The sequence below is a fragment of the Erpetoichthys calabaricus genome, chromosome 17 (genome assembly GCF_900747795.2).
Source record: "Erpetoichthys calabaricus chromosome 17, fErpCal1.3, whole genome shotgun sequence".
Taxonomy (NCBI): domain Eukaryota; kingdom Metazoa; phylum Chordata; class Cladistia; order Polypteriformes; family Polypteridae; genus Erpetoichthys; species Erpetoichthys calabaricus.
In genome coordinates, this window is record NC_041410.2 from 60,996,670 (window position 1) to 61,020,681 (window position 24,012).

Here is a 24,012-nt window from a genome sequence, read left to right on the forward strand (position 1 = left end):
TGAAAAAATCCATAATTTAATAAACCACCAAGAAAAATAACATTGCAACAATACACGCTACGAACTGATCGCTGTAAACAGAAGTGAAAACAAAATCAAGTCCAGTGAATTCTTTAACTGCCTTCCTACCTTATGCGTCCAGCTCTCTCTCTCTCGCGCTGCCAGTGTGTGAGTGCGTCTGTCTCTCTCGCTGCCTGTGTGTGAGTGTGTCTGTCTCTCTCTCGCGCTGCCTGTGTGTGTGCGCGCGCGGCTCTCTCTCGCGCTGCCTGTGTGTGTGCTCGCACGGCTCTCTCTCGCACTGCCTGTGTGTGTGCGTGCGGCTCTCTCTCGCGCTGCGTGTGTGTGTGCGCGCGCGGCTCTGTCTCTCGCTCTGCCTGTGTGTGTGTGCACGGCTCTCTCTCTCGTGTGTGTGTGTGTGTGTGTTTGTGTTGCGCTCTCTCTCTTGCTCGCTGCACAGGAAATGCACAGGGAGAGACTGAACATGTACAAACTGAAAGGGAAACTGGCTTGTTCGTATACCGAGTGTGTGGTCATGAACCGAGGCAAAAGTTTGGTGAACTTTTTGGTTGTAAACCGATTTGTATGTGTACCGAGACGTTCATGAACCGAGGTTCCACTGTATATGATATTTGGAATTATTCATTTTATGACCTGTATAGTACATTTCAGAAAACATTGTGGCACGGACACAACATTATTCATATTATTCATAATCATTCGCATAACACCGTGTGGTTTTTTTTCCCCGATCTTGCCAGTCCCCACATGTCGCGGTTTCTTTTGTACTCCAGAACATGCAGAGGTAACAATAGTACAGAGAGGTCAGTTCAGCACTATATGCAATCATCACATTCAAATGTTAACAGATCAAACACAGGCAAGGACCCGTCCTTCCTACATTTATGACGTGTGTACCTGTTGCAATGTGTACACTTCTCTCTATGCTTTGGTTCCTATTACATTGAAAGGGCACCTGACACTGACTCAGTTTACTTTCCTGGGGAAAGTGGCTGTCTTGGAACAGAAGCTTGTCGATGTTGCATCCTCCTTTTCTTTTTCCATCGCCTTTTCTAGTAAGATGCGACAACGAAGTTCCTCCGCAAAGTGAGCCATGAACACTCTTCTTTTCTCAGTGGCCTCCATGCATGCCTTGCACAGTACATGTGCGTTGATTGCTGCCAGGTGAAGCCTGTTATAACACAACCAACTGGCCACCTGTGTGTTCCTGCACGCACTGAATAAGCTCACACCTTCTGGTGCACGGTTTCAACGCAGCACGGAGAAAAAAAGAGACAAATACTGTATATGGGACATTGGGTATAAATTTATTGTACTTGTAAAAGTTAGATTTTTTCAGTTTTATTCTCTGAATCACGATCATGCTGTAAACACCCCCCCCCCCGCCCACCCCCCCCTCCCCCAATTCCTGATCTGACTCTAAGTAACAGCGCCAGCATAAATTTACACCCGATCTGACGCTGTTCGTTTTCAAATAATATCGCATTAGTGCGATGATGTTTTCTGGTTGGTACTATTCAGGTCATAAAATGATTTCTTCAAAATGTCACATATATTGTCTCTCTTTCAGGTGTGTAATAGAAACCACAGTATAGAGAGAAGTGTGCGCATTGCAACAGGTACACACGTCGTTAATGTAGGAAGGATGGGCCCTTGTGTGTGTTTGAACTGTTAACATTTGAATGTGATGATTGCATATAGCGCTGAACTGACCTCTCTGTACTATTGTTGCCTCTGCATGTCCTGGAGTACAACAGAAACAGCAGCATGTGGGGACTGGCAAGATCGGGGGGAAAAAAACATGCGGTGTTATGCGAATGAATATGAATAATATGAATAATGTTGCATCTGTGCCACAATGTTTTCTGAACTGTACTATACAGGTCATAAAATTAATAATTCTAAATATCATATATACCTATGTCTGTTTTTTTTTTTTTTGACATCATAGACCATAAGGTGCATACTAATTCAGCGTGAGCACGAACACTCAATAAAACTGAATAGATAAAAATCAAGTGACGGTGAGATACAAAGAAGGCAGATTCACCAGCGTTTCTGTGTCAGCCTCAAAACACCACTCACATCTATAGTTACTCCCAGATTCAAATAAAAACTAACAGCGTCAGATCCCTAGGGTGGTAGTATGTATGTAGTATGTATGTATGAGTGAGAGAATAAAAGTGAAAAAAAAAACGGTAACTTTCACAAGTCCTATAAATGTACACCGTCTGTTACAGATGCAAACTTTATGTATGTGTGTACTGTATAATATTAACAATAAGAGCAGCTCACTACTGAAAAAGGCAAATACAGGAGGCAGACTGGATCGAACCGGGGACTCTTGATTACAAGTCAGTAAATCTTACCGCTACGCCACGGAAGCTGTTGTATCATCCTTGAATCTTTTGTGAATGTGTTTATTTGATCTTTGGACTTCAGGCTTCACACATTATATAGTTTATGCCAACATTTTGTCATTTACTACTAATATATGAAAAACGTTTCTGTTTTAACAATGTGTTTACACAGATTATTATAGAAACGGAACAGACATGAAATGCATATGTTCCAAATAACGATCTATTATTTCCACTCTAAAACTCCAGCACTTCACTCCCAGATAATCAATCAAGGCATAAGCTGGGAGAAGTTTGTGCACGGTCTGCGGCGGTGGTGGTGGATAGAATAGCAGGCTGCTTGCTGCTTGTCTTAATCGGCACATTTACAGGATAAAAGACGCTGAGGGAGAGGTGCGAACAGATTTAAGGTGGGCCGGATCTACAAGTTTTTTTGTATGCTCTGGTAATTCTAGTGTTAAAGCTGCCTCGATGGTGCATGGGAAAGCAGGCTGCCTTCTGCTTGAGACATTTGCAAAACAAAAGATGCTGATGGAGAGGTGCGAAAGAATTTAAGGTGGCCCAGGATTGAGTTCTTTTTTATTCTTCACGGATTCCTGTTCTCTTCTTGAATGTTCTAATGAAACCTCTCCTTTCTTATCTGTATGATCTGCATACCGTATATACTAGCGGATAAGTCGGAACTTGATTTTACCGTATAATTTCTGGTATTTTATAATGGTGGTCGTATAAGTCGAGTGCGGAAAATTCACGCTGTTGGTCCAACAGATTATGACATGCTAACGCCCACCTGAGAGAGTAACCATGGAGCACACTGCCTTTTTTTTCCTATGTATTGTGCCTACATGACCACATGGTAATACCTGAACTTTTCCAAAGCAATGTTTGCACTGATTTACCTTATCAGGTACCATATACCTTTATCGTAAGAGCATCCCTTATCTACAATGGAGTGTTCAATCAGATGAAAATATGAAGCTGATTTTAAATTAAACGTCGTTGATGTAGTGAAAGAAATTGGTAACTGCACTACTGCACCAAAATTCGATGTATGAGAAACTGATGTGAGATTGGAGGAGGCAAGAAGATCAAAAAAAAAAAAAAAAAAAAAAAAAGTGTTTTTGAACGGGCGTATAAGTCGGGGTTTGATTATATGATTGATTTTTCAGGTTTTAAGACCTACCTGACTTATACATGAGTACATACGGTAATAGTGATTGAAAAGAACACTGAGTACATAGTTACACTAAAACATAGCAATACCCCCAATGTGTTATGTACACAGCATACAACAAAATTCCCTGTTGACAGATGAATAGATATACTTTTTTAAAACAGATGTAAATGAACTAAGCCACATTGTAAAGTCTTTTAGGTGCAGTTTCCTACTGGGTCCCACCAAGTGCATTTGCATAATATTTGGCATCACTGGCATTAGGTCATTTGATGGACCCCATTTTTCACTTTTGCTCCAAGTTTAAGAACCACTGTCCTTAGGCTCTATTTATTTACTAAGAGAGGCCAGCTCTTTCATCACACCTGCAATTTGTCCAAGGAAAGAAACTTTTTTTTTTTTTTTTTTTTACCCAAAACAGAAAAGCAGTTAACACTAGAATTACCAAAACCTACGAAAAAACACGTAATTCTGGCCCACCTTAAATCCGTTCGCACCTCTCTGTCGGCATCTTTTGTTTTGTAAATGTGTCGATCAACACAAGCAGCAAGCAGCCTGCTATACCATCTGCCCAACCGCCGCAGAAAAGGCAAAATGTTTCCCCAGGTCAAGCATTGATTATCTTGGAGTGACCTGCTGGAGTTTTTAGAGGATAAATCAAATAAACACTTTCACAAAAGGTGCAAATAATAATAATAATAATGACAGCTTCCGTGGTGCAGCAGTAAGAACTGCTGAATTGTAATCAAAAGGCCACGGGTTCGATCCTGGGTGCCTTGTGAATTTACCATGTTCAGTAGTGAGCTGCACTTATTGTTAATATTATACAATAAAAACATAAATTTGATTTGTGTCTGTAACAGCCAGTGTAAATTTATAGTACCTGTAAAAGGTAGCATTTTTTTTTTCCCACTTTTATTCACTAGTCACAATCATAATACAACCCTGGGATCTGACGCTGTTAGTTTTTATTTGAAACTGGGAATAACTGTAGATGTGAGTGGTGTTCTGAGACAATGGAACTGGATATTCTCTGATCTGGAGGGATAAAAGCTGACACACAAACGCTGGTGAATCTGCCTTCTTGGTATCCCATTGTCTCTTGATAAAACGGAATAAAAAAAAATTCAAGTGTTCCTGCTCACACTTAATGAGTTTGCGCCTTGTGGTCCATGATGTCAAAGCCACACTGACAAAAAACAGAGACATAGGTATATATGATATTTGAAATAATTCATTTTATGACCTATATAGTACACTAGCAAAATACCCGCGCTTCGCAGCGGAGAAGTAGTGTGTTAAAGAGGTTATGTAAACATATATATACATATACATATCTACATATACACATATCTACATATACATATATATATATACATATATATATACATATACACATCCACACATATATATATATATATATTTATATATTCACGGCATTCGTAGTCTGTGTCACAATCTGATTGTATGGGTGGTTACCTACCAGGTAACGCTTGTGGTTGGCCAGCAATCTGCTAACATCCGCCACGGTGCCCTCAGTTTGTGAGGAGCAGATCATAGAATGGTTGAAATAGTTTACTGTCAAATAAATGCAAAGATTTGACAGTAAACTATTTCAACCATATATATATATATATATATATATATATATATATACACACACATATCAACATATATATACACATACATATACACACATACACATATATACACATACATACATAGTGCGTTGTAACACGGGCTGTGATTGTTACATGGGAGGGAGACGACAAATCACAGCTTCCCGCTTTCTAATCGGGCCTGTGATTGGTGCTTTGACGGATGCCCAGTTCCCACAGTATTTCCCCTTAGGAGAGGCATTAGGCAAGTGTAATTGAATAGCGGTGCTACAAGTTTAGCTTTACACCTGTTTTTAAGGCTTATTGACTGAAAGGGGCTTTCATGAAAAAAGTTAGGGCTTTGCTACAGGATACACCCTCCACAAGTTAAGGAAGTAAAAATAAAGGTATATATTTCTGTTTTATTTAAACCTTTTAAGTTTGTATGTGGGCGGTATGGTGGCGCAGTGAAAGGTTCCAGTAAGGAGACCCGGGTTCGCTTCCCTGCGTGGAGTTTGAATGTTCTCCCCGTGTCTGTCTGGGTTTCCTCCGGGTACTCCGGTTTCCTCCCACAGTCCAAAGACATGCAGGTTAGGTGCATTGGCGATTCTAAATTGTCCCTGGTGTGTGGGTGTGTGCGCCCTGCGGTGGGCTGGCACCTTGCCCGGGGTTTGTTTCCTGCCTTGTGCCCTGTGTTGGCAGGGATTGGCTCCTGTATTTAGGATATAGAGGATTGGATAATGGATGGATGGACATTTGTATGCATAGCCCCATTTGCCTGTTTTCGTTTTTTTTCTTTCTTCAGTAATATTTCAGCAAACCCGGAGCTTGTCAGTTCAAATCTTGGTACTGACACCACTGTGTGACCCTGAGGAAGTCACTTCACCTGCCTGTGCTGCAAAAAACAAAAGTAATGTAACAAATTGTACCTCAGATGTTGCAAGTTGCTGGAATAAAGGCATAAGTCAAATAGATAAATATGTATTATACACATAGGAACTATTCATTTATTTTCAGTTAAGTCATCTGCAGCAAACCTTTATAAAAGAGGGTTTCTCCTTTTTAGATAGTGCAGACTGTTTCTTCTTCATTGAGGTTTTCTCTTGGAGAGCTTTTTTCATTTCATTGAAAATTAAAGCAGCAGCTGCCAAAATATGTAGCTTTCTTATTAATTTTTCAACATTGTGTAAAATAACTTTATAAAGTAACATAAAAGGTTTAAATACTGGTTATCCTTTTACACTAAAATATTACTAAAGAGATACAAAAAGAGTAAAAGGCATATGCTGTTTTTCTTTAAGGAGATTAAATATTACTGAAGAAAGAAAAAAAAAAAAAAACTAAAACAGCCAAATGGGGCTATGCATACGAATTTAAAAGGTTTAAATAAAACAGAAATATATACCTTTTATTTTTACTTCCTTAACTTGTGGAGGGTGTATCCTGTAGCAAAGCCCTAACTTTTTTCGTGAATGCCCGTTTCAGTCAATAAGTCTTAAAAAGAGGTGTAAAGATATTGACAATAAGCTACGCAAACCCACCAAGACATGCAGTCGTTTAAATCAAGGCGCGAGTTGAAAAACACCATCCCATACTATTAGTTAACGATTAACACATTTCTATATGTATTGTAAGCATACAATACAACTGATAATATGTTGCGCTTATTTATCTGGTGTACCGACATTTTTACGCGTTTAATGGCTGAAATCTAACGTGGTTTGTGCCCTTCAGAATGAAAACAGTTTGCATTTACCTTTTTAATAAAAGGCGAGCTTTTAAGCCTGAGAAATCACCCCGTAAATGCACACGTTTAATTGCACATGTGTTAATATGTATGCTTACACAGTATTAAAAGACACTCAACAATTAACGTCATTTACCTTCGTTCCCACGTTTGACTTGTGCTGTAAATCTCTTCCTTGTTTTCAGTTCACGTGATTACGTAGGAGGCGTGATGATGTGATACGTGACTCCACCTCCTCCATTAGAGTATATGGACAAAAAACAGGTTCCAGTTATGACCATTACGCGTAGAATTTCGAAATGAAACCTGCCTAACTTTTGTAAGTAAGCTGTAAGGAATGAACCTGCCAAATTTCAGCCTTCTACCTACACGGGAAGTTGGAGAATTAGTGATGAGTGAGTGAGTGAGTCAGTCAGTCAGTCAGTCAGTCAGGGCTTTGCCTTTTATTAGTATAGATTTCGGAAAACACTGTGGCATGGATGCAACATTATTCTTATTATTCATATTCATTCTCATACCTTCTTGCTGATGTAATCAGTGACTGAGTTCCCCCCACAACCCCACCCCCCCGGTCTTGCCCAATCTCCACATTTTGGTGCATGGTGGTGTTTCTTTTATACGATAAGACATGCAGAGGAAAGAATAATGCAGAGAGGTCAGTTTTGCACTATATACAATCATCAAATTGAAATGTTAACAGTTCCCACACACCCAAGAACCGTCCTTCCTACATTTACGACGTGTACCTGTTGCAATGTACACACTTCTCTCTATGCTGTGGTTCCTATTACATTGAAGGGGCACATGACACTGACTGAGTTTGCTTTCCTGGAGGAAGCAGCAGTCTTGGAACAGAAGTTTGTCGATGTTGCATCCTCTTTTTCCATCGCCTTTTCTTGTAAGAAGCGACAATGAAGTTCCTCTACAAGGTGAGCCAAGAACACTCTTCTTTTCTCAGTGTACCCCCTGTATGCCTTGCACAATACATGTTGGTCACCGCCAGGTCCAGCATGTTGTAGCACACAGCAAACAGCCACCCACGTGCTCCTGTTCGCATTGAATAAGCTCACACCTTCTGGTCCATGATGTCAACGCAGCACTGGAGAAAAAAAGAAAGTGACAAATAAATGTGACATTTTGAAGAAATCATTGTATGACCTGAATAGTACCAATCAGAAAACATCATTGCACTAATGCAATATTATTTGAAAATGAACAGCATCAGATCGGGTATAAATTTATACTGACATTGTTAGATAGGGTCAGACCAAGGGGATGGGGAGGATGGTTTGTATCGTGATTGTGACTGAGAGAATAAAAGTAAAAAAAAAAAAAAAAAAAAAAAAAAAAAGTTGCTAACTTTTACAAATACTATTAATTTACACCGGCTGTTACAGATGCAATCAAATGTATGTTTTATTGTATAATATTAACAATAAGAGCAGCTCACTGCTCAAAACGGTAAATTCACAAGGCATCCAGAATTGAACCCGGGGCTTCTTGATGACAAGTTAGCAGTTCTTACCGCTGTACTACGGAAGCTGTTGTATTATACTTGCACCTTTTGTGAAAGTGTTTATTTGATTTACCCTCTAAAACTCCAGCACATCACTCCAAGATAATCAAGGCTTGAGCTGGGAGAACATTTTGCCCTTTCTGCAGCGGTGGGAGGGATGGTATAGCAGGCTGCTCGTGGTTATTGACACATTTACAAAACAAAACACACATGACGGAGAGGTGCGAATGGATTTAAGGTGGGCCAGAATTACAAGTTTTTTTGTAGGCTTTGGTAATTCTAGTGTTAAAGTCCTGTGAACCTTTCTCTAGAAAGAGAAAAAGAGTCATTTTTAACTTACCTATATTAATGAACATTAGACAACATTGATAAGAAAGAAAAACATTTAAGAAAATCTGCTTTTTTAAGTTTTATTTACATCCTTGTATAGCATTTGTTTTAGAAGTCAGCCTAAGAAAACGGATGTTGAAATTCCTGTTTGTTAGAGTTCTTCTGTTTTGCTTTATAAATCTGAATGACTAAAACTGTTACCCTTTTATTAAGAAGTTTTATATGCTTCATAATTCAGTTCATTAACTGTGCATTTATCAATAAGGTCAGAGGATTATGAAAAGTAATGTTGTTTTTTATTAGAGAAGATATGTTCCTTGATATTAACAACAAGAGTGATAATTCATATAACTCAGTTGAGTGCATTAACACTAGAATCCCTGAAGCCTACGAAAGAACTTGCAATGCCAGTCCACCTTAAATTTTTTCACACTTCTCCATCAGCATCTTTTGTTTTGTAAATGTGTTGATCAGCACAAACAGCAAGCACCCTGCTTTCCCATTCCCACACCCCCACCCACCTAACCCCTGGAGTGTATAATGTGTCTAAATTTCAAATAAACACTTTCACAAAAGGTGCACTTATAACAAAATAAGTGTGCTTTTATTCAAGAATATGACTGAAGATAAAGAAATTGGGTTAGGGTACACAGCTGACACGACTGCTTAGGTGGTACAGCAGTAAGAACTGCTGACTCATAATCAAGAGGTCGCAGGATTAAATCCGGGCGCACTCCAGAATTACCATTTTGAGTAGTGAGCTGCTCTTATTGTTACTATTGTACAATAAAAACATTCATTTGATTTGAGTCTGTAACAGCTGGTGTAAACTTATGGTACTTGTAAAGGTTAGCTTTTTTTTTTTTTTATTCAGTTTTATTCTCTCAGTCACGTTCACGCTCGTCCCCATCTGACACTGTTGTTTTCAAATAAAGATGTGCTATAACAGAGGTGAACTCGGATGAGGATGAGGGTTCTACATTGGAGAAAGAGAACAAAAGTCCTCCCCGCAAGAAATTTCCACTCGCATCTAAGAACAACACAGCTGCACCAGGCGTAAAGGTGAAAGATAACACCGTTTGAATGCAGCAACAGGTTGGTCATCATCCTGCCAGTCAGTCTGGCCCACACGTGTCCTTCACTGAAACAGAGGGTTTACAGAGCTCGCCAAGGTATTGTGCAAATATTTTATAGATATAATATGCTTAATAAATACCTATAAAGATACAGATTTGGTTAAAACTTAAAGAAAATAACTAGTATTAAACTTTTAAACATACATGAAACACACTTCATTACTTATTGTTAAACAACAACATATATTTTCTTAGTGATAGGATTTAAAGTTAACAGAGTAGAATGCAATCCCTGAACAGAGACACATATACATATAGATATAATACAAATTGAGCATTTAATCATCCACACCCATTTGGGTGAGGAAAACCTTGCATTTTCAAAATGTGAAATAATCTTGGTACTTTTAGAGTGGGTGGGTCAGGGTTGCATAAATATTTTTCTGAAGCACATCATTTTAATTTTATGTCTCTCATAGCTTATTTCAACACTGAAGACGCTTCCTGAAATGATACAGAATCAAAAAGAACAAGCAAACTATGGTGCAACTTTAGGTAAAACTTGTCTGCATCTAGCTATGTTTCAAATTACTGTTTTTGCATTATTTAATGTGTTATATCTTAAAGATTTTAATGTTTATTTGTATAAATAAATCAGATTGGAAGACAATTCAAAATTCATATTAGAGAGCTTGCTTTACCTTCAGCAAAAAATGTAATTTAGGTAAAAATGACAACTATACTTAATGAGTAATAGCAAAGAGTAATTCAATAGCTAACTTATTCTGTCATTTGAAATTTTTAAATATACATTTTGAATGATCAATGTTTTCTACAATAATTTTAGCTCCTAAAATTAATACTGCTATGAGCTGGATAAATTGGGAAGAGCAGACCTGCTATCAAATAGACTGCCTGTATAGAGCCATAGGATACAAAGTAAGTGGGTATTTTTCATCCCATAATTGCAAGCATTGAGCTTTTATGCTTTCAGTTGTTCTGTTACTCAACTCAGTGTATTTTACATATAGTAAGTTATTTTGTCATTAAACATATTTGTAGCTGTAGAAATTGCATTTACCCCATTTCCTATTTAAAAAATGCATGGTCTTAAACATATTTATTAATTGTGTATAAAGGACTGCAGCATATCAAATAATACATAAACCTAACTTAAATGTAAACTGAAATGTTCGTCTGTCCATCGGTTCACTCATGAAAACAGCTGAAACCGTTAAATATGAGAACTTTAATTTTAATTGTGACTTGGGGAGAATAGCAACAGAAGGGTTGTCATCAAACAGAGACTGTCCACTTAACATACCCCATGTTAAATTATTGCACAAGATAAACTCAAAAATAATTATAAACTTTAACAACCTTCCTAAAGAAAATAGTTCTCCTTTGTGCAGAGACTTGGGTCACTGTGACATTAGTGATTAACTAGACATATAAACAGAGGTGGGTAGAGTAGCCAAAAATTGTACTCAAGTAAGAGCAGCGTTAATTCAAAATAATATTACTCAAGTAGAAGTAAAAAGTAGGCATCCAAAAAATTACTCAAGAGTAAAAAAGTATTTGGTGAAAAGTCTACTCAAGTACCGAGTAACTGTTTGAATATAATAAATGGTTTATTTTTTAGAAATGTTGTAATAAGACAAGACAAAAATATAAAATAATGTGCAAATTCTGCTATTTCCAAATAGTAAAATGAAAAATGAGTACAAATAAATAACATCTTTATAAAATAAAGATGCACAAATAACACAAAGTACCAAATATCAGTTTTTCACAACAAAGCTTTTGAAGCCAATACCTACAATGGGTAACATGTATGTTTGAACAGTGCAAACTACTTACAGTGACAAGATATACTGTATACTGACAGTATAATACTGTATATTCACTTTGTGGTGTAGCGGGTCCGCAGCTTCAAAAAAAAAAAAAAAGGCCAGTTTCAAACCCATAAAGCCGTGTCACTCTCCATAGGCGCACTTGCATGACCGCGGGGAGTTAATGAGGTAGTTGGAGCGAGTCATACCTGCACGTGCGGGTGCGATCGTTCTCAATTGCTTCATTGGCTTTCTGCGGCGTGTGATTAAGGCCCATGGGGACGGGAGTGTATATATACGGGTCGGCACAAAAAAAAGGAGGGAATCAAAGAAAAGAAAAGTGTCTGTAGGGGACCGGCATCATCACACTCTTGCCCTCCAAATAGCACAGCTGATAGAAAATAACATTAGAACAAGGCAGCTTGTGCACGTACAAGAAGTCTCACTTTACCATGCCTGTCTGTGCATGTTTGGTTAAAACCTGCTTGTTCTTCACTCAGTGAAGTGATGGTTAAGCTTCAGCAGGAGTTGGCTCTCAACGTTCTTGCAGTGAACAGGAGGCCCCGCATGACTAAAAGTCTCTCATAGGCTGTAGATGCAGGAAGTTTGTGTGTGGTCATGTGACTGCATGGCTATGTCTGATTGGTGAAATGGAGTCGTGATTATTGTTACTACGTCTGATTGGTGAAACAGTCATGCAGTAGACCCACTGGCAACTTTTGTCTGGCAAAAATGTAGCGTATACTGTATAATGGGGGGGGGAAAGTAACAATTCGAGTGTTGCCCAATGTAGCGGAGTTAGAGTAGCATTTCTTCTTCACAAATGTACTCAAGTAAAACTAAAAAGTATGGTACAGTAAAACTACTCTTAGAAGTACAATTTTTTTTAAAAGTTACTCAAGTAAATGTCACGGAGTAAATGTAACTCGTTACTACCCACCTCTGCATATAAACTACTTGTCAGAAATAATGTATTTAGCAGGTGCACAACTGTATTCTTCTGTTTGAAGTAATGACACGGGGAGAACATGCAAACTCCACGCAGGGAGGGCCCGGAAATCGAACCCAGGTCCCCAGATCTCCCAACCGCGAGGCAGCAGCGCTACCCACTGCGCCACCGTGCCGCCCACCAAAATAAAGGTTTAGTAAATGTAAAACGTATATATATGTTATTGAAAGTGTAGTATTTAATACAGTCAAAAATGTATATATATGTTATTGAAAATGTAGTATTTAATACAGTCACAACTTCCAAATCCCAAAGTAAATACAAATATATACAGTGTCAAGGCAATAAAAAACTAATTATTCCCTGTCCTAACTGGTTATTTGCAATGCTATTACAACAATTAACACAAAAGACACTGTTTAAAGATAAGGCAATGTCTAACTTTTTAGGAATATAAATCTGTCTTCCAGTAGTACAATACCCAGAACATTTTGACACAAAATGTATTCACAATATTTTTTAAATTATGGGGTAATGTGTAAAGAGAATAATCCAACAAACCAAGTAAGTTGATCAACATTACAGCTGATACTATTCTAGGAGGGTCTCATAATGCTGAGTCGTGCATTAAAACCAATAAAGAGAGGACTGCGGAGGACTGATGTTTCAAATGTTTTCTAAAATGCTTTCACCCCACTTCAGAATTTTAAGTTAGGTTCTGCGAGCCTCCAAGGGCTCCTGCTGGTATACAGCTTATAAGTATCAGTCAGATACTGCTTAAATTCAAAAAAGCCTTTGACAGGGACCATGTGGTATGTTTGCATATCTTAAAATATCAAATAAATATTTTTTGGTTATTTTTTAGGTCACTTTTCTTTTTCTTTTGAATGTCAGATCAATTTGTCCTTTCACAGCTATGCATGTTAAACCAAAGTTGTCCAAGTTTTGGCTAGTGTATGGCGTACTTCTGAACATTGGCTGCTTTTATTAGATAAAACTGTCTAGTGGTCCTGAAGATGCCAATGGAGTAATCTGAGGGCACTGTCATTTTGTTTTGGAAACTGTTGGAAATTATGCATGCTTTGTGACATCATGTATCATCCTGCTGGAAGCACCCATTTGAAAAAGGATAGATGTGACGGTCCAGATTTGCTGTAGCTGCTCTTAACCCCATTAAACCCATGACTGCCGATATTCATTTTTCAAGATGAGCCGGTAATGAGGACACTTAAGACAGCAACAGTAAGGTGACAAAAAATGGTAGTGCTTTTATTTTCAACAATCAAGTAAATAATTCAAAAATCAGTGTTCTTTCCCGGTTAACACCATCTATATATAGTCCGTTTAAAAAAAAAAAAAAAAACACAAAACCATGCAGACATCAGGTTCCTTTTATTTTCCAATCTGATCCTGTCACTTCAGTGCATCCTTCTCCCTTGCCTCACCAGTTCACCCCATCTCATCTTGCAGTGGGCCGAGACACCAGCACCTACTGTCCCTTTCTTCGGCTGTCATTGTGACTGCCTCCATTGGTGTCTGCTGTGAACCTCTGAACCAGACAACCACATCCTGCTGCTTCTGTTGGCATCTACAGAAGCCCCATCTTCCTCCCCTGTTTGGTGTATCTGGGATCTCAAGGAGACCTGTGTGATCATTCCCTGCTCCTCAGTTGTGCTCAGCGGGGAACATTTTACCCCTTGGAGCGATGTCCGCTTCCTTCTTTGCTGGGTCGTGACCCAGCACCTCCTCTGCGCTGGTTCCTACTCCCGATTCTGCCCCTTTTTTTTTTTTTCTCAGTCCTGATACTGGCCCTCCCCTCCACTATCCTTTTAAGGCTTCTTTTAAGCTAATAGTGCTAATTATAGACCCTGGAGCTCTAATGTGGCAATCAGCTGAACTCTACATAAATGCACTGATAGCCATTATCCCATTAACCTCCGAAGCTCTTCTGCCATGCTGCTATGCACACCTGCGAGCCTGAGTCCACTGTCATAAATTTTTTAAACATACAACTGCCACAGACCCCTCTCACTATAGTAGACTATATCTGTGTGGTCAACAACAATGCTTGGCTTTGTTCAAAGGACATTCCACTTTAATTATTATATCCAGATGTGCGCCAAGACAACATTCCCCAAATTATTCCTTGCCGCCACAATTTGATACATTTGACGCAAGTTGAGACTAATTTGGGTTCATGCTGTTATGCACCAAATTACACACAATCTGCCAAGCAACTAAGAGTCTTACTCTGATTTGTTAATACAGATTTTTCTAGCTATCTATTAGTTGCTTATGATTGCCCATTGCTGTTGTCCTGGATGCTGGCACAGTTTTTCCAAACCATTCTACAATGATGTAATTTCATGAAATGTCTGCAGAATTAAAACTTGAAAATTCACCCAACAGCACAGAGTCCACACTTGCATCTATCAAAATTACAACATATTACACAGGCAGTTAAAAAGTGAACTCTGAAGTAGCAACGGCAGTTAAAGGATCAGATTATTTGTGTTAATGAGCTGGTTTACCTAATAGGAAAGCTGTTGAATGTATACAATAAAAATGTCATCTGGTTTTGTAGCAGATGGATGCCACTGCCGTATGTCTTAATTACCTTTTCTTTTTTTGGCAAATTGTTTTTAAAATGCTGAAATTCTTTTTAAATGACAGGAGTGCACCTCTTGTCTTCATCTTCTTTGACCTTGCAGTGTTGGAACACACTGCTTAAAACATAGAGGTTAAAAACAATTCAGATTTATGCAGCAATTTTAAAAAGAATATTTGAGGTTAACTACTCACACCATTTCTCATCTCTTACTGTAAGTACTTGTATGGTGTACTTTAACAGTGTTAAAATGGCTGTTTATATGTACGCTGTGAGGTTGTAATATAAAATATTGCAATAATTTTAAATTGTGCATGTTTTTAATGTAATTTAAAACCATATTACTGAATAGTATGACACAGTCTAGGACTATCTGAAAATAAACCTGATCTACTTCTCCATTGCTCATTCATCACTGATCACACTTTCATCCACTGCAGGTTTGCATATACTGTATATCACATTTCACTTCAGTTGTTGAATGTTCTTTGCAGACAAAGTCATTACAAGAAGAACATCTCATCGATGTCATAGATACGCAAGTACCTGCGTGGTGTACCAAATGGACCATATGGAACTTGCGATTATGCATCCACTCGTAAAACTGGCTGGGGGCATATTGGAGAGAAACCTTTGGAACACTGTAATTGTAGTGAATCAAGCTGAGAATAGATAGCAGATGCTGCCGGTAGGTAGGTAAGGACAATGGATAAATGTAATTGAGATTGGTGTACAAAATACACCACAAGTACAGCATAAGTAGTTAAGGGTTAAAGGTAAATAATCATATTCCATGAAAATAGCTCAGCAATACTGATTTTTGCCACAAAGTGCTTAAATCAAAGGTCCACTTATACAAGATAATTGTAAAAAGCAGAACTGCTTTTAGCATAGAAGAGTGTATTAAACCTAGCAGCAAGTAAAAAATGTTATACGCCTTGATAAAACTAATATCTTTAAGCAAAATTTCTTATTATGTAATACTGTATTGCAGAGTGTAAAATAAACACCAGTATTTTGTCTTACTTTTCAGTTAAAGTAACGGTTAGCAATTTGGCTTCCTTGAGTGTTTTACTGAATAAAATGGGTTTACAAGTGACACGTAAGATTTTGGACTTTTTATAAGATGGCTTTGATGAAGTCTTCTTCCAGGATTCTTACATCTGCAGGAAATGCTAGCTGATCCTGTTCCTCAAACTTGATATCGCTAAACTTGAGGATTAGGTGATTAGCCTGCAGTTCATTGTAGTAAAGAAATGGCAGATATTGCCTAAATGTTCTTTAGTGAGATAGTGTGCACCCCAAATGCATTATGGGAGGAGAATCCAAATCTTAGAGGTAAAAGTACGTTGTAGTTGTGCAACGGTCATAAGTACAAGGCAAGGTGTGCACACTGTCTGGGGACATGAGCACCAGAGGTTGATGTTTTCAACAGTTTTCAGGACCTTGTGGAGCTAGATGGTGGTTCTGATAACTTTGAGGTAATAAGTAGGTATTGGAAGCCCCTACGGGTCACCTCAAAACCAGTCCTCAGAAATAGAGTAGTATTGTTAGTGGGTCAGTCAATCACTAGGGGGACTGAGATGCAGGTTTTCTCCTGGAACAGAGTCTTGTATGGTTTGTTGCCTTTAGTGTGTACAGGCAGGGAACCTCCCTTAAAGAGTGGATAGGCTCTTGGCTGGAGGGGTGATGGATCTAGTTGTCATTGTTCATGTTGGGGGTAAATTAAATACATAAGAGCAGGCTGTCTGTTCTGCAATCCAAATTTGAAGAGCTAGGTTACAAGCTAATAAGCAGAACTAACAAGGCGGTCTTCGCTGAGGTTCAGCCTGAGCCACATGCCAGTCCAAGTAAGATTAAGGGGATTAGAAGGCTTAACACATGACTCAGATCTTATGTAGGACAGAGGGAATAGGTTTATTTCCACCATGATGGGTTGTAGACAACTAAATAAATTTAACTTGATTAATTATCAGTTTTTCCTTTGGCAATACAGATAATTCAATAATTAGCTAACACCTTACCTTTCTCTATAGTAAGAGGTGGTCTCTGCCTGTTAGATTTATATCAAGGCAGCCAAAGTGCACTCATTTAAAGAAACAGAATACAGTAATCCCTCACTATATCGCGCTTCAACTTTCGCGGCTTCACTCTATCGCGGATTTTATATGTAAGCATATTTAAATATAGATCGCTGGTTCGTGGGTTTCAGTGGACAATGGGTCTTTTAATTTCTGGTACATGCTTCCTCAGTTGGCCCAGCTGATTTCATACAATGAACGCTATTAGGAGATGGCTGAGAAGCTACCCAATCAGAGCACTTATTACGTATTAAATAAAACTCCTCAAATATGTTGTGAGCACAGGGGCTGTTCACACCCCTAGAGGATACGGCCGCTCGTCTAAAAAACGCTGAAAGACTACCTTAACATTGCTCCCTTCCTTGCTGGGCTTACTTGTGGTTACTTTGTTGCGCGATATGCTTCCCGCACGGTGCTTCGCATACTTAAAAGCTCAAACAGCCCTATTGATTTTTGACTGTTTGCTTTTCTCTCTCTCTCTTGCTGTGACATTCTCTGCTCCTGATGGAGGGGGTGTGAGCAGGGGGTCTGTTTGCACCCCTAGAGGATACGGACGCTCGTCTAAAAAATGCTGAAAGACTACCTTCACATTGCTCCCTTCCTTGTAGCTGCTTTGTCAAGCAACATGCTTCCCACACGGTGCTTCGCATACTTAAAAGCCCAAAAAGCACCTATTGATTTCTGATTGTTTGCTTTTCTCTCTCTCTCTCTCTCTGTGACATTCTCTGCTCCTGATGCGCAGTCCTTTGAAGAGGAAGATATGTTTGCATTCTTTTAATTGTGAGACGGAACTGTCATCTCTGTCTTGTCATGGAGCACGTTTAAACTTTTGAAAAAGAAACAAATGTTTGTTTGCAGTGTTTGAATAAAGTTCCTGTCCCTCTACAACCTCCTGTGTTTCTGTGCAAATCTGTGACCCAAGCATGACAATATAAAAATAACCATATAAACATATGGTTTCTACTTCGCGGATTTTCACCTTTCGCGGGGGGCTCTGGAATGCAATCCCCGCGATCGAGGAGGGATCACTGTAATATGATTTATTGATAAACAAATGGATTTTAGAAATGCTAGTAATGGCGCACTGCACGATTACATGCAGTGAATACACCTGACTTGACCATTCATAGTTTTCATACTCTTTCTCTGTGCATTTAGCATTCGTTTGCTCAGACGTTGATGCACTTGCTGCTTTATCTCAGATCTATATATATGGCAAAAATTGTGATATACAGTAATCCCTCACTATATCGCGCTTCGCCTTTCGCGGCTTCACTCCATCGCGGATTTTATATGTAAGCATATTTAAATATATATCGCGGATTTTTCGCTGCTTCGCGGGTTTCTGCGGACAATGGGTCTTTTAATTTCTGGTACATGCTTCCTCAGTTGGTTTGCCCAGTTGATTTCATACAAGGGACGCTATTGGCAGATGGCTGAGAAGCTACCCAACTTACTTTTCTCTGTCTCTCTTGCGCTGACTTTCTCTGATCCTGACGTAGGGGGATTGAGCAGGGGGACTGTTCGCACACCTAGACGATACGGACGCTCGTCTAAAAATGCTGAAAGATTATCTTCACGTTGCTATCTTTTGTGCAGCTGCTTCCTCAAACGACATGCTGCACGGTGCTTCGCATACTTAAAAGCTCGAAAGGCACGTATTGATTTTTGCTTGAAAAACAAACTCTCTCTCTCTCTCTCTCTCTCTCTCTCTCTCTTTGTCTGCTCCTGACGGAGGGGGTGTGAGCTGCCGCCTTCAACAGCTTTGTGCCGCGGTGCTTCGCATACTTAAAAGACAAACAGCCCTATTGATTTGTTTGCTTTTGTCTCTCTCTATCTCTGTGACATGATCTGCTCCTGACACGCACTCCTTTGAAGAGGAAGATATGTTTGCATTCTTTTAATTGTGAGACGGAACTGTGATCTCTGTCTTGTCATGGAGCACAGTTTAAACTTTTGAAAAAGAGACAAATGTTTGTTTGCAGTGTTTGAATAACGTTCCTGTCTCTCTACAACCTCCTGTGTTTCTGCGCAAATCTGTGACCCAAGCATGACAATATAAAAATAACCATATAAACATATGGTTTCTACTTCGCGGATTTTCTTATTTCGCGGGTGGCTCTGGAACGCAACCCCCGCGAAGGAGGAGGGATTACTGTAATCATTTCAGTCCTGTAAGAAATATTTTATGACATCAATAATGTCAGCGATTTAAAAAAAAAAAAAAAAAAAATTAAGTTATTTCAGTAATTGAGCTACTCATATGTATTTACAAAAGACTTTCTCAGCTAGAGATTTGCACAGCACTTTCCTTTTTAAGACCTGTGCTTAATGTTTTTTTAAAGAGTGACCAAGGTGTTAGAAAGACTGATCCAATCAGAGTTGTTTACAGTGGAAGACGCATTGTAGAAGTTGGTAACATGTTTGGAAGAAATGACCATTACCCTCTGGGTGACCTTAAACCTCTAAGAGAAAACAGGCAGGAGGAAGTTTAAAATCAAAACCATTTATTCTCTTTGAAGAGGGAGCACTCTTATTACAGGACGCCGTAGCTAGACACACACAGCATTCTGTAACAAGATGCACACCTTTTCTGCTAGATGAGGTGTTTTTTATACACAAGTAAAAGGTACAAAATTAGATTACTTACATTATACAAAGTTTATCATCATTGGCTACTTCCAGTTGTTAGCTGGACACAGGGCAAAATGAACCATACTAAATTATAATTAAACACAGTTGGCAAAAACACGTACATCATTAATGTCAAGCATTCCGTGTTTACTTTGCCATTTTCACCTCCTTTCTTTATTAGCACAGAAGCTGAAGGCAGATGCCATCCTTTTGCAGCAAATAAATATATAGTTTCCTGCTGACAGCCCAGTGTAGTCTGCTTATATCCCATCTCAGCTGCCCTAAGTTATCTGGAAATGTTTTTACATTATATAGTGAACTTTGCTAAATGTTCATAATTACTTAAAGATATAAATCCAAACCTCACAACTATTAATTAATTTGTCTTGTTATGATATTTTTTACCACACATGACAAGCTGTTGTGTGATTTTTGAACTATTTTGAGACCTTCCCCAAACAGGTCGGTACACTGAAACACAATTGACGAGTCTGTAGAGGGCTGTTTGTCCTTTGCCAAGGCAACCGCAGGTTCACCGCGTCACAGAGGCAATGGCACTGCCTCCTTGCACAACACGTCTGTCGTCCAATGGTTAATGCGGAAAACACTATAGCTTGGCCACTATAACAGGGCCCCAGCCCTGCCCATTTGCTGTGTCTGTGTGTAGTACAGTGGTAGCTCCCACTGCAATAAATAAATTTGTTGTTCCTGTTTCAGATTGAATAAAGCTGATTTTCCTGAAATCCTTAGACTCAGCCTTGTCTTTTGGGTGCAAGGCAGTGACTCACTTGACACAATGTATATACTTATTGTTAATCTACAGATCTTAGGATTTATAATTGTATTTAGAGACTGACAAAAGGGACAAGTTGCTTTAAGTTATTTTTAAGATGCCAAGCTCATTTACTGGAAAGTTAAATGTTTGAATACTGCACAAGCGCTACATAATAGGTAAAGAAGAATAAGAAAGAAGTACATGGTCTTTAATATTCTGTGACTGTTGAGATAAAAAAGCCTTTCCTGTCCTGTGTTCTGACCGAAATTTTGCCACAAATGGAGTAGCCTGATATGCTTTCCTAGGTCAAGTGATTGTCTGTATCCAAAAGAGGAATGTTTAAATTTAAGAGTGCTGCTGACAAAACTTAAATTTATGATGTCATTATGTTTTAATAAATTGTAAAATTTGTGAACATGTTTTGCAGAAATATAACTGGACATTGATTATTAACACTAGAACTATCAGAGGCTAATAGGCTCTGGTAATTCTAGTGTTAAGTAAACCGTAAACATATAAATCATGTGCATGTATAACAGATCTCCGTCCTCCATATTGGATAAGTGCTTTGTCCAGTTCGCTGGCAGGAACAATTTAATGTCCCAAGAAATGCAAATAAAGTCTAAATCACTCATACTTTCATAGACAACTAAACTTGGCAACAGCCAGTGTAAAATTAGAAACGGCCATAGACATGTTGCCAGTTTATTACAGAGCACTTGGACACACACTGATACTGGAAAAATTTAGAGTTGTCAATTTAGAAGTAGCCTACGGATTTACTTTGCGATGTTATACACAACCATGATAGAATCCAATAAGAAATGCAACTTCACCAAAAGGTAATATATTGAATAAAACTCCACTAATGGAGACAAATACATAAATATACAATGTGTATACAGAACAAAAGCAAAAGCCAAACATAATCAGAAAATTATTGTGTACCACCATTTCAGTCTTGAGACAGTTTCTATGCTGTGCCATGGGTGAAAGCCAGATGGATTTTTGAATACTTTCATTTAAAAAAAAAAAGAATCTTGAAAAGTTTTAGTATTTACAGTGGCTTGCAAAAGTGTTCAATCTCTTGAATGTCATCATTTTATGCATCACAAAAAAGATTTGTACACATTTGTCCATTCATTATTTTTATTGTGAACTCTTATGATGTAAATAATACATTTCAAAGTCAAAATAAACCATTTTCTGCATATCTATGACTGGAGAAAAAAAGCTCAAAAAGTTATTGTTTGCATGTGTTTTGCATATGTTTTCAAGCCTACACATTAGTACTTGGTTGAGAACCCTTTTGCTGCAATAACAGCCTAATTTATTTTGGTGTAAGTATTGTTCAGAATTTATAGAGATTATAGTTTGCTGAAACAGCACTGTTGGACCACACTTTTCGAATAGTGCCAGATTCTAAATAGGGTTAAGATCAGGGCTTTGATCTGTCCATTCTGAAACATTTACCTTTCTGTTTTTGATCCATTCCAGGGATACTTTCGGCCTTATGCTTAGGGGCTTTTTCATGTTGAAAAATAAATCTTATCCCAAGTTGCAGGTTCATAGCAGACTGGGACAAGTTCTCCTGCAATATTGTGTGGTATTTGCGTTCATCCATTGGCCCTTCATCTCTGGTAATATTCCCAGTCCCAGCACATGAAAGCATCCCCATAGCATGATGCTGCCACCACCACATTTTGCCATAGGTATGGTGTTTCTTGAGGCATGGGCAGTGTTAGTTTTACATGACACATAACCTCTTTGAAGTTTGGCCAAAAAGTTCTATTTTTGTCTCATCTGATCATAAAACATTCTCCCACATCTTAACTAGTCTTTCTCCTGCTTTGTACAAAATGCCATGCAGAGGCCTGTTTTATGGAGACATCTTGAAATTTGAACCCATGCACCTTCACTCCAGTTTCAGCCAAAGAGTATTGCAGACTTCTGAGAGTAAACGGTTGGATTTTTAGTAGCCTCTCTCACCACGTGACGTCTTGCTCTGATGTTTAGTTTTAAGGGACAGCCTGTTCTAGGAAGAGTCTGGGTGCTGTGCTGAACCTTCCACTTTCTGATGATGGATCCAACCATGCATTCAAACTCTTCGATATTTTTTGTAGCTATTTCCTGCCTTGTGCATTTCAAACAATTTGTTTCTCACATCAGCTGAATTTTTCAGTGATTGTCCAACAAAGACTATGGCCCTTACAGAGGGTGCTTTTTATATCCAGAGAGATATAAAGAACTCACAAGTAGCACCTAATTATGTTTATTTATGGTCAAATGGCTGTCACCTTTGTGTCATTTATAATTAATTTATTGTTTATATAAATCTGGAGCCCTAAGCTCAAATGTTATTCAACAGAAAGTTGATGTCTTCTTGGATGGTGCAGAGGTAAGAACTGCTGTCTTATAACCAAATGGTCGTGGATTTGAGTTCAGGTACTTCTTGTTTTGAGTAGTGAGCTACTATTATTGTTACTATAATATAATAAAACATGCATTTCATTTGAGTCTGTAACACCCGGTGTAAATTTTGGCTACTTGTAAAAGTTACTGCTTTTTTTTTTATTATTCAGGTTTATTTTGTTAGTAACATTTATGTGGTACAACAAACTTGCCTCTCCCTCTCTGAGTTGATGGCGTTTATCGCCATTCTTTTCACAAGAGCAGTGATGACCACAGTTGGTGCTGTGGTTGATGCCTGCTCAGAACTACCTGTTGTATCGGCAAGCAAAGATACAATGCTTTGTGACCGTTATCGGACTATCATGCAGCATTTGCACTTTGACAACAAGAACGCCTGTGTAAAACATGTGAAATACAACAGATTTGCTGCAATTTCATTGAAAACTGTGTTTTGACTTACAACCCAGGGCAACATATTACTGTTGATGAGCAACTGTTTCCAACCAAGGTCCGTTATCCTTTCTTGCAATGTATCTCAACTAAGCCTGACAAATTTGGCATCAAGTTCTGGATTGCGGGAGATTTGGAGACAAACTACATGTGCAATGGCACTCCTTATTTAGGAAAAGATCCCAGTAGTTCCACGGGAGAAAGACTTTCCGAGTTTGTGGTCATAAAGCTTATGGAGCTGTTTCTGGACAAATCATAACAGTCAGCTTCTTCACAGCGCTTTAGTTGGCTAATAGACTGCCGCACCGTGACACAATTCTGCTCTGCATGGCACCATAAGTACAATGGGACAGAACTTCTACCTGCAGATAAAGTCACTTTAGTATGCGAGCATGTCCCAACGCTAGTGTTTAGATCTGGCAGTGCCATGCTGACAGTGTATGTGGCCAAAA

At 38.7% G+C, this 24,012-nt stretch overlaps 1 protein-coding gene across 3 annotated transcripts in view; it reads left to right on the top strand.

Moving 5' to 3' along the window:
* mtfmt (mitochondrial methionyl-tRNA formyltransferase) overlaps nt 1-24,012 on the top strand; it is a 157,734-nt gene that overhangs the window by 82,384 nt on the left and 51,338 nt on the right. For 2 of the 3 annotated variants that reach the window (XM_028823100.2, XM_051920233.1), the window contains 2 exons: nt 10,299-10,374; nt 10,667-10,758. The exons of the other annotated variant lie outside the window; for it this stretch is intronic. In XM_028823100.2, coding sequence (XP_028678933.1) covers nt 10,299-10,374; nt 10,667-10,758 — 168 coding nt within the window. The remainder of the gene's footprint in view (nt 1-10,298; nt 10,375-10,666; nt 10,759-24,012) is intronic. 3 annotated transcript variants of the gene reach the window in all.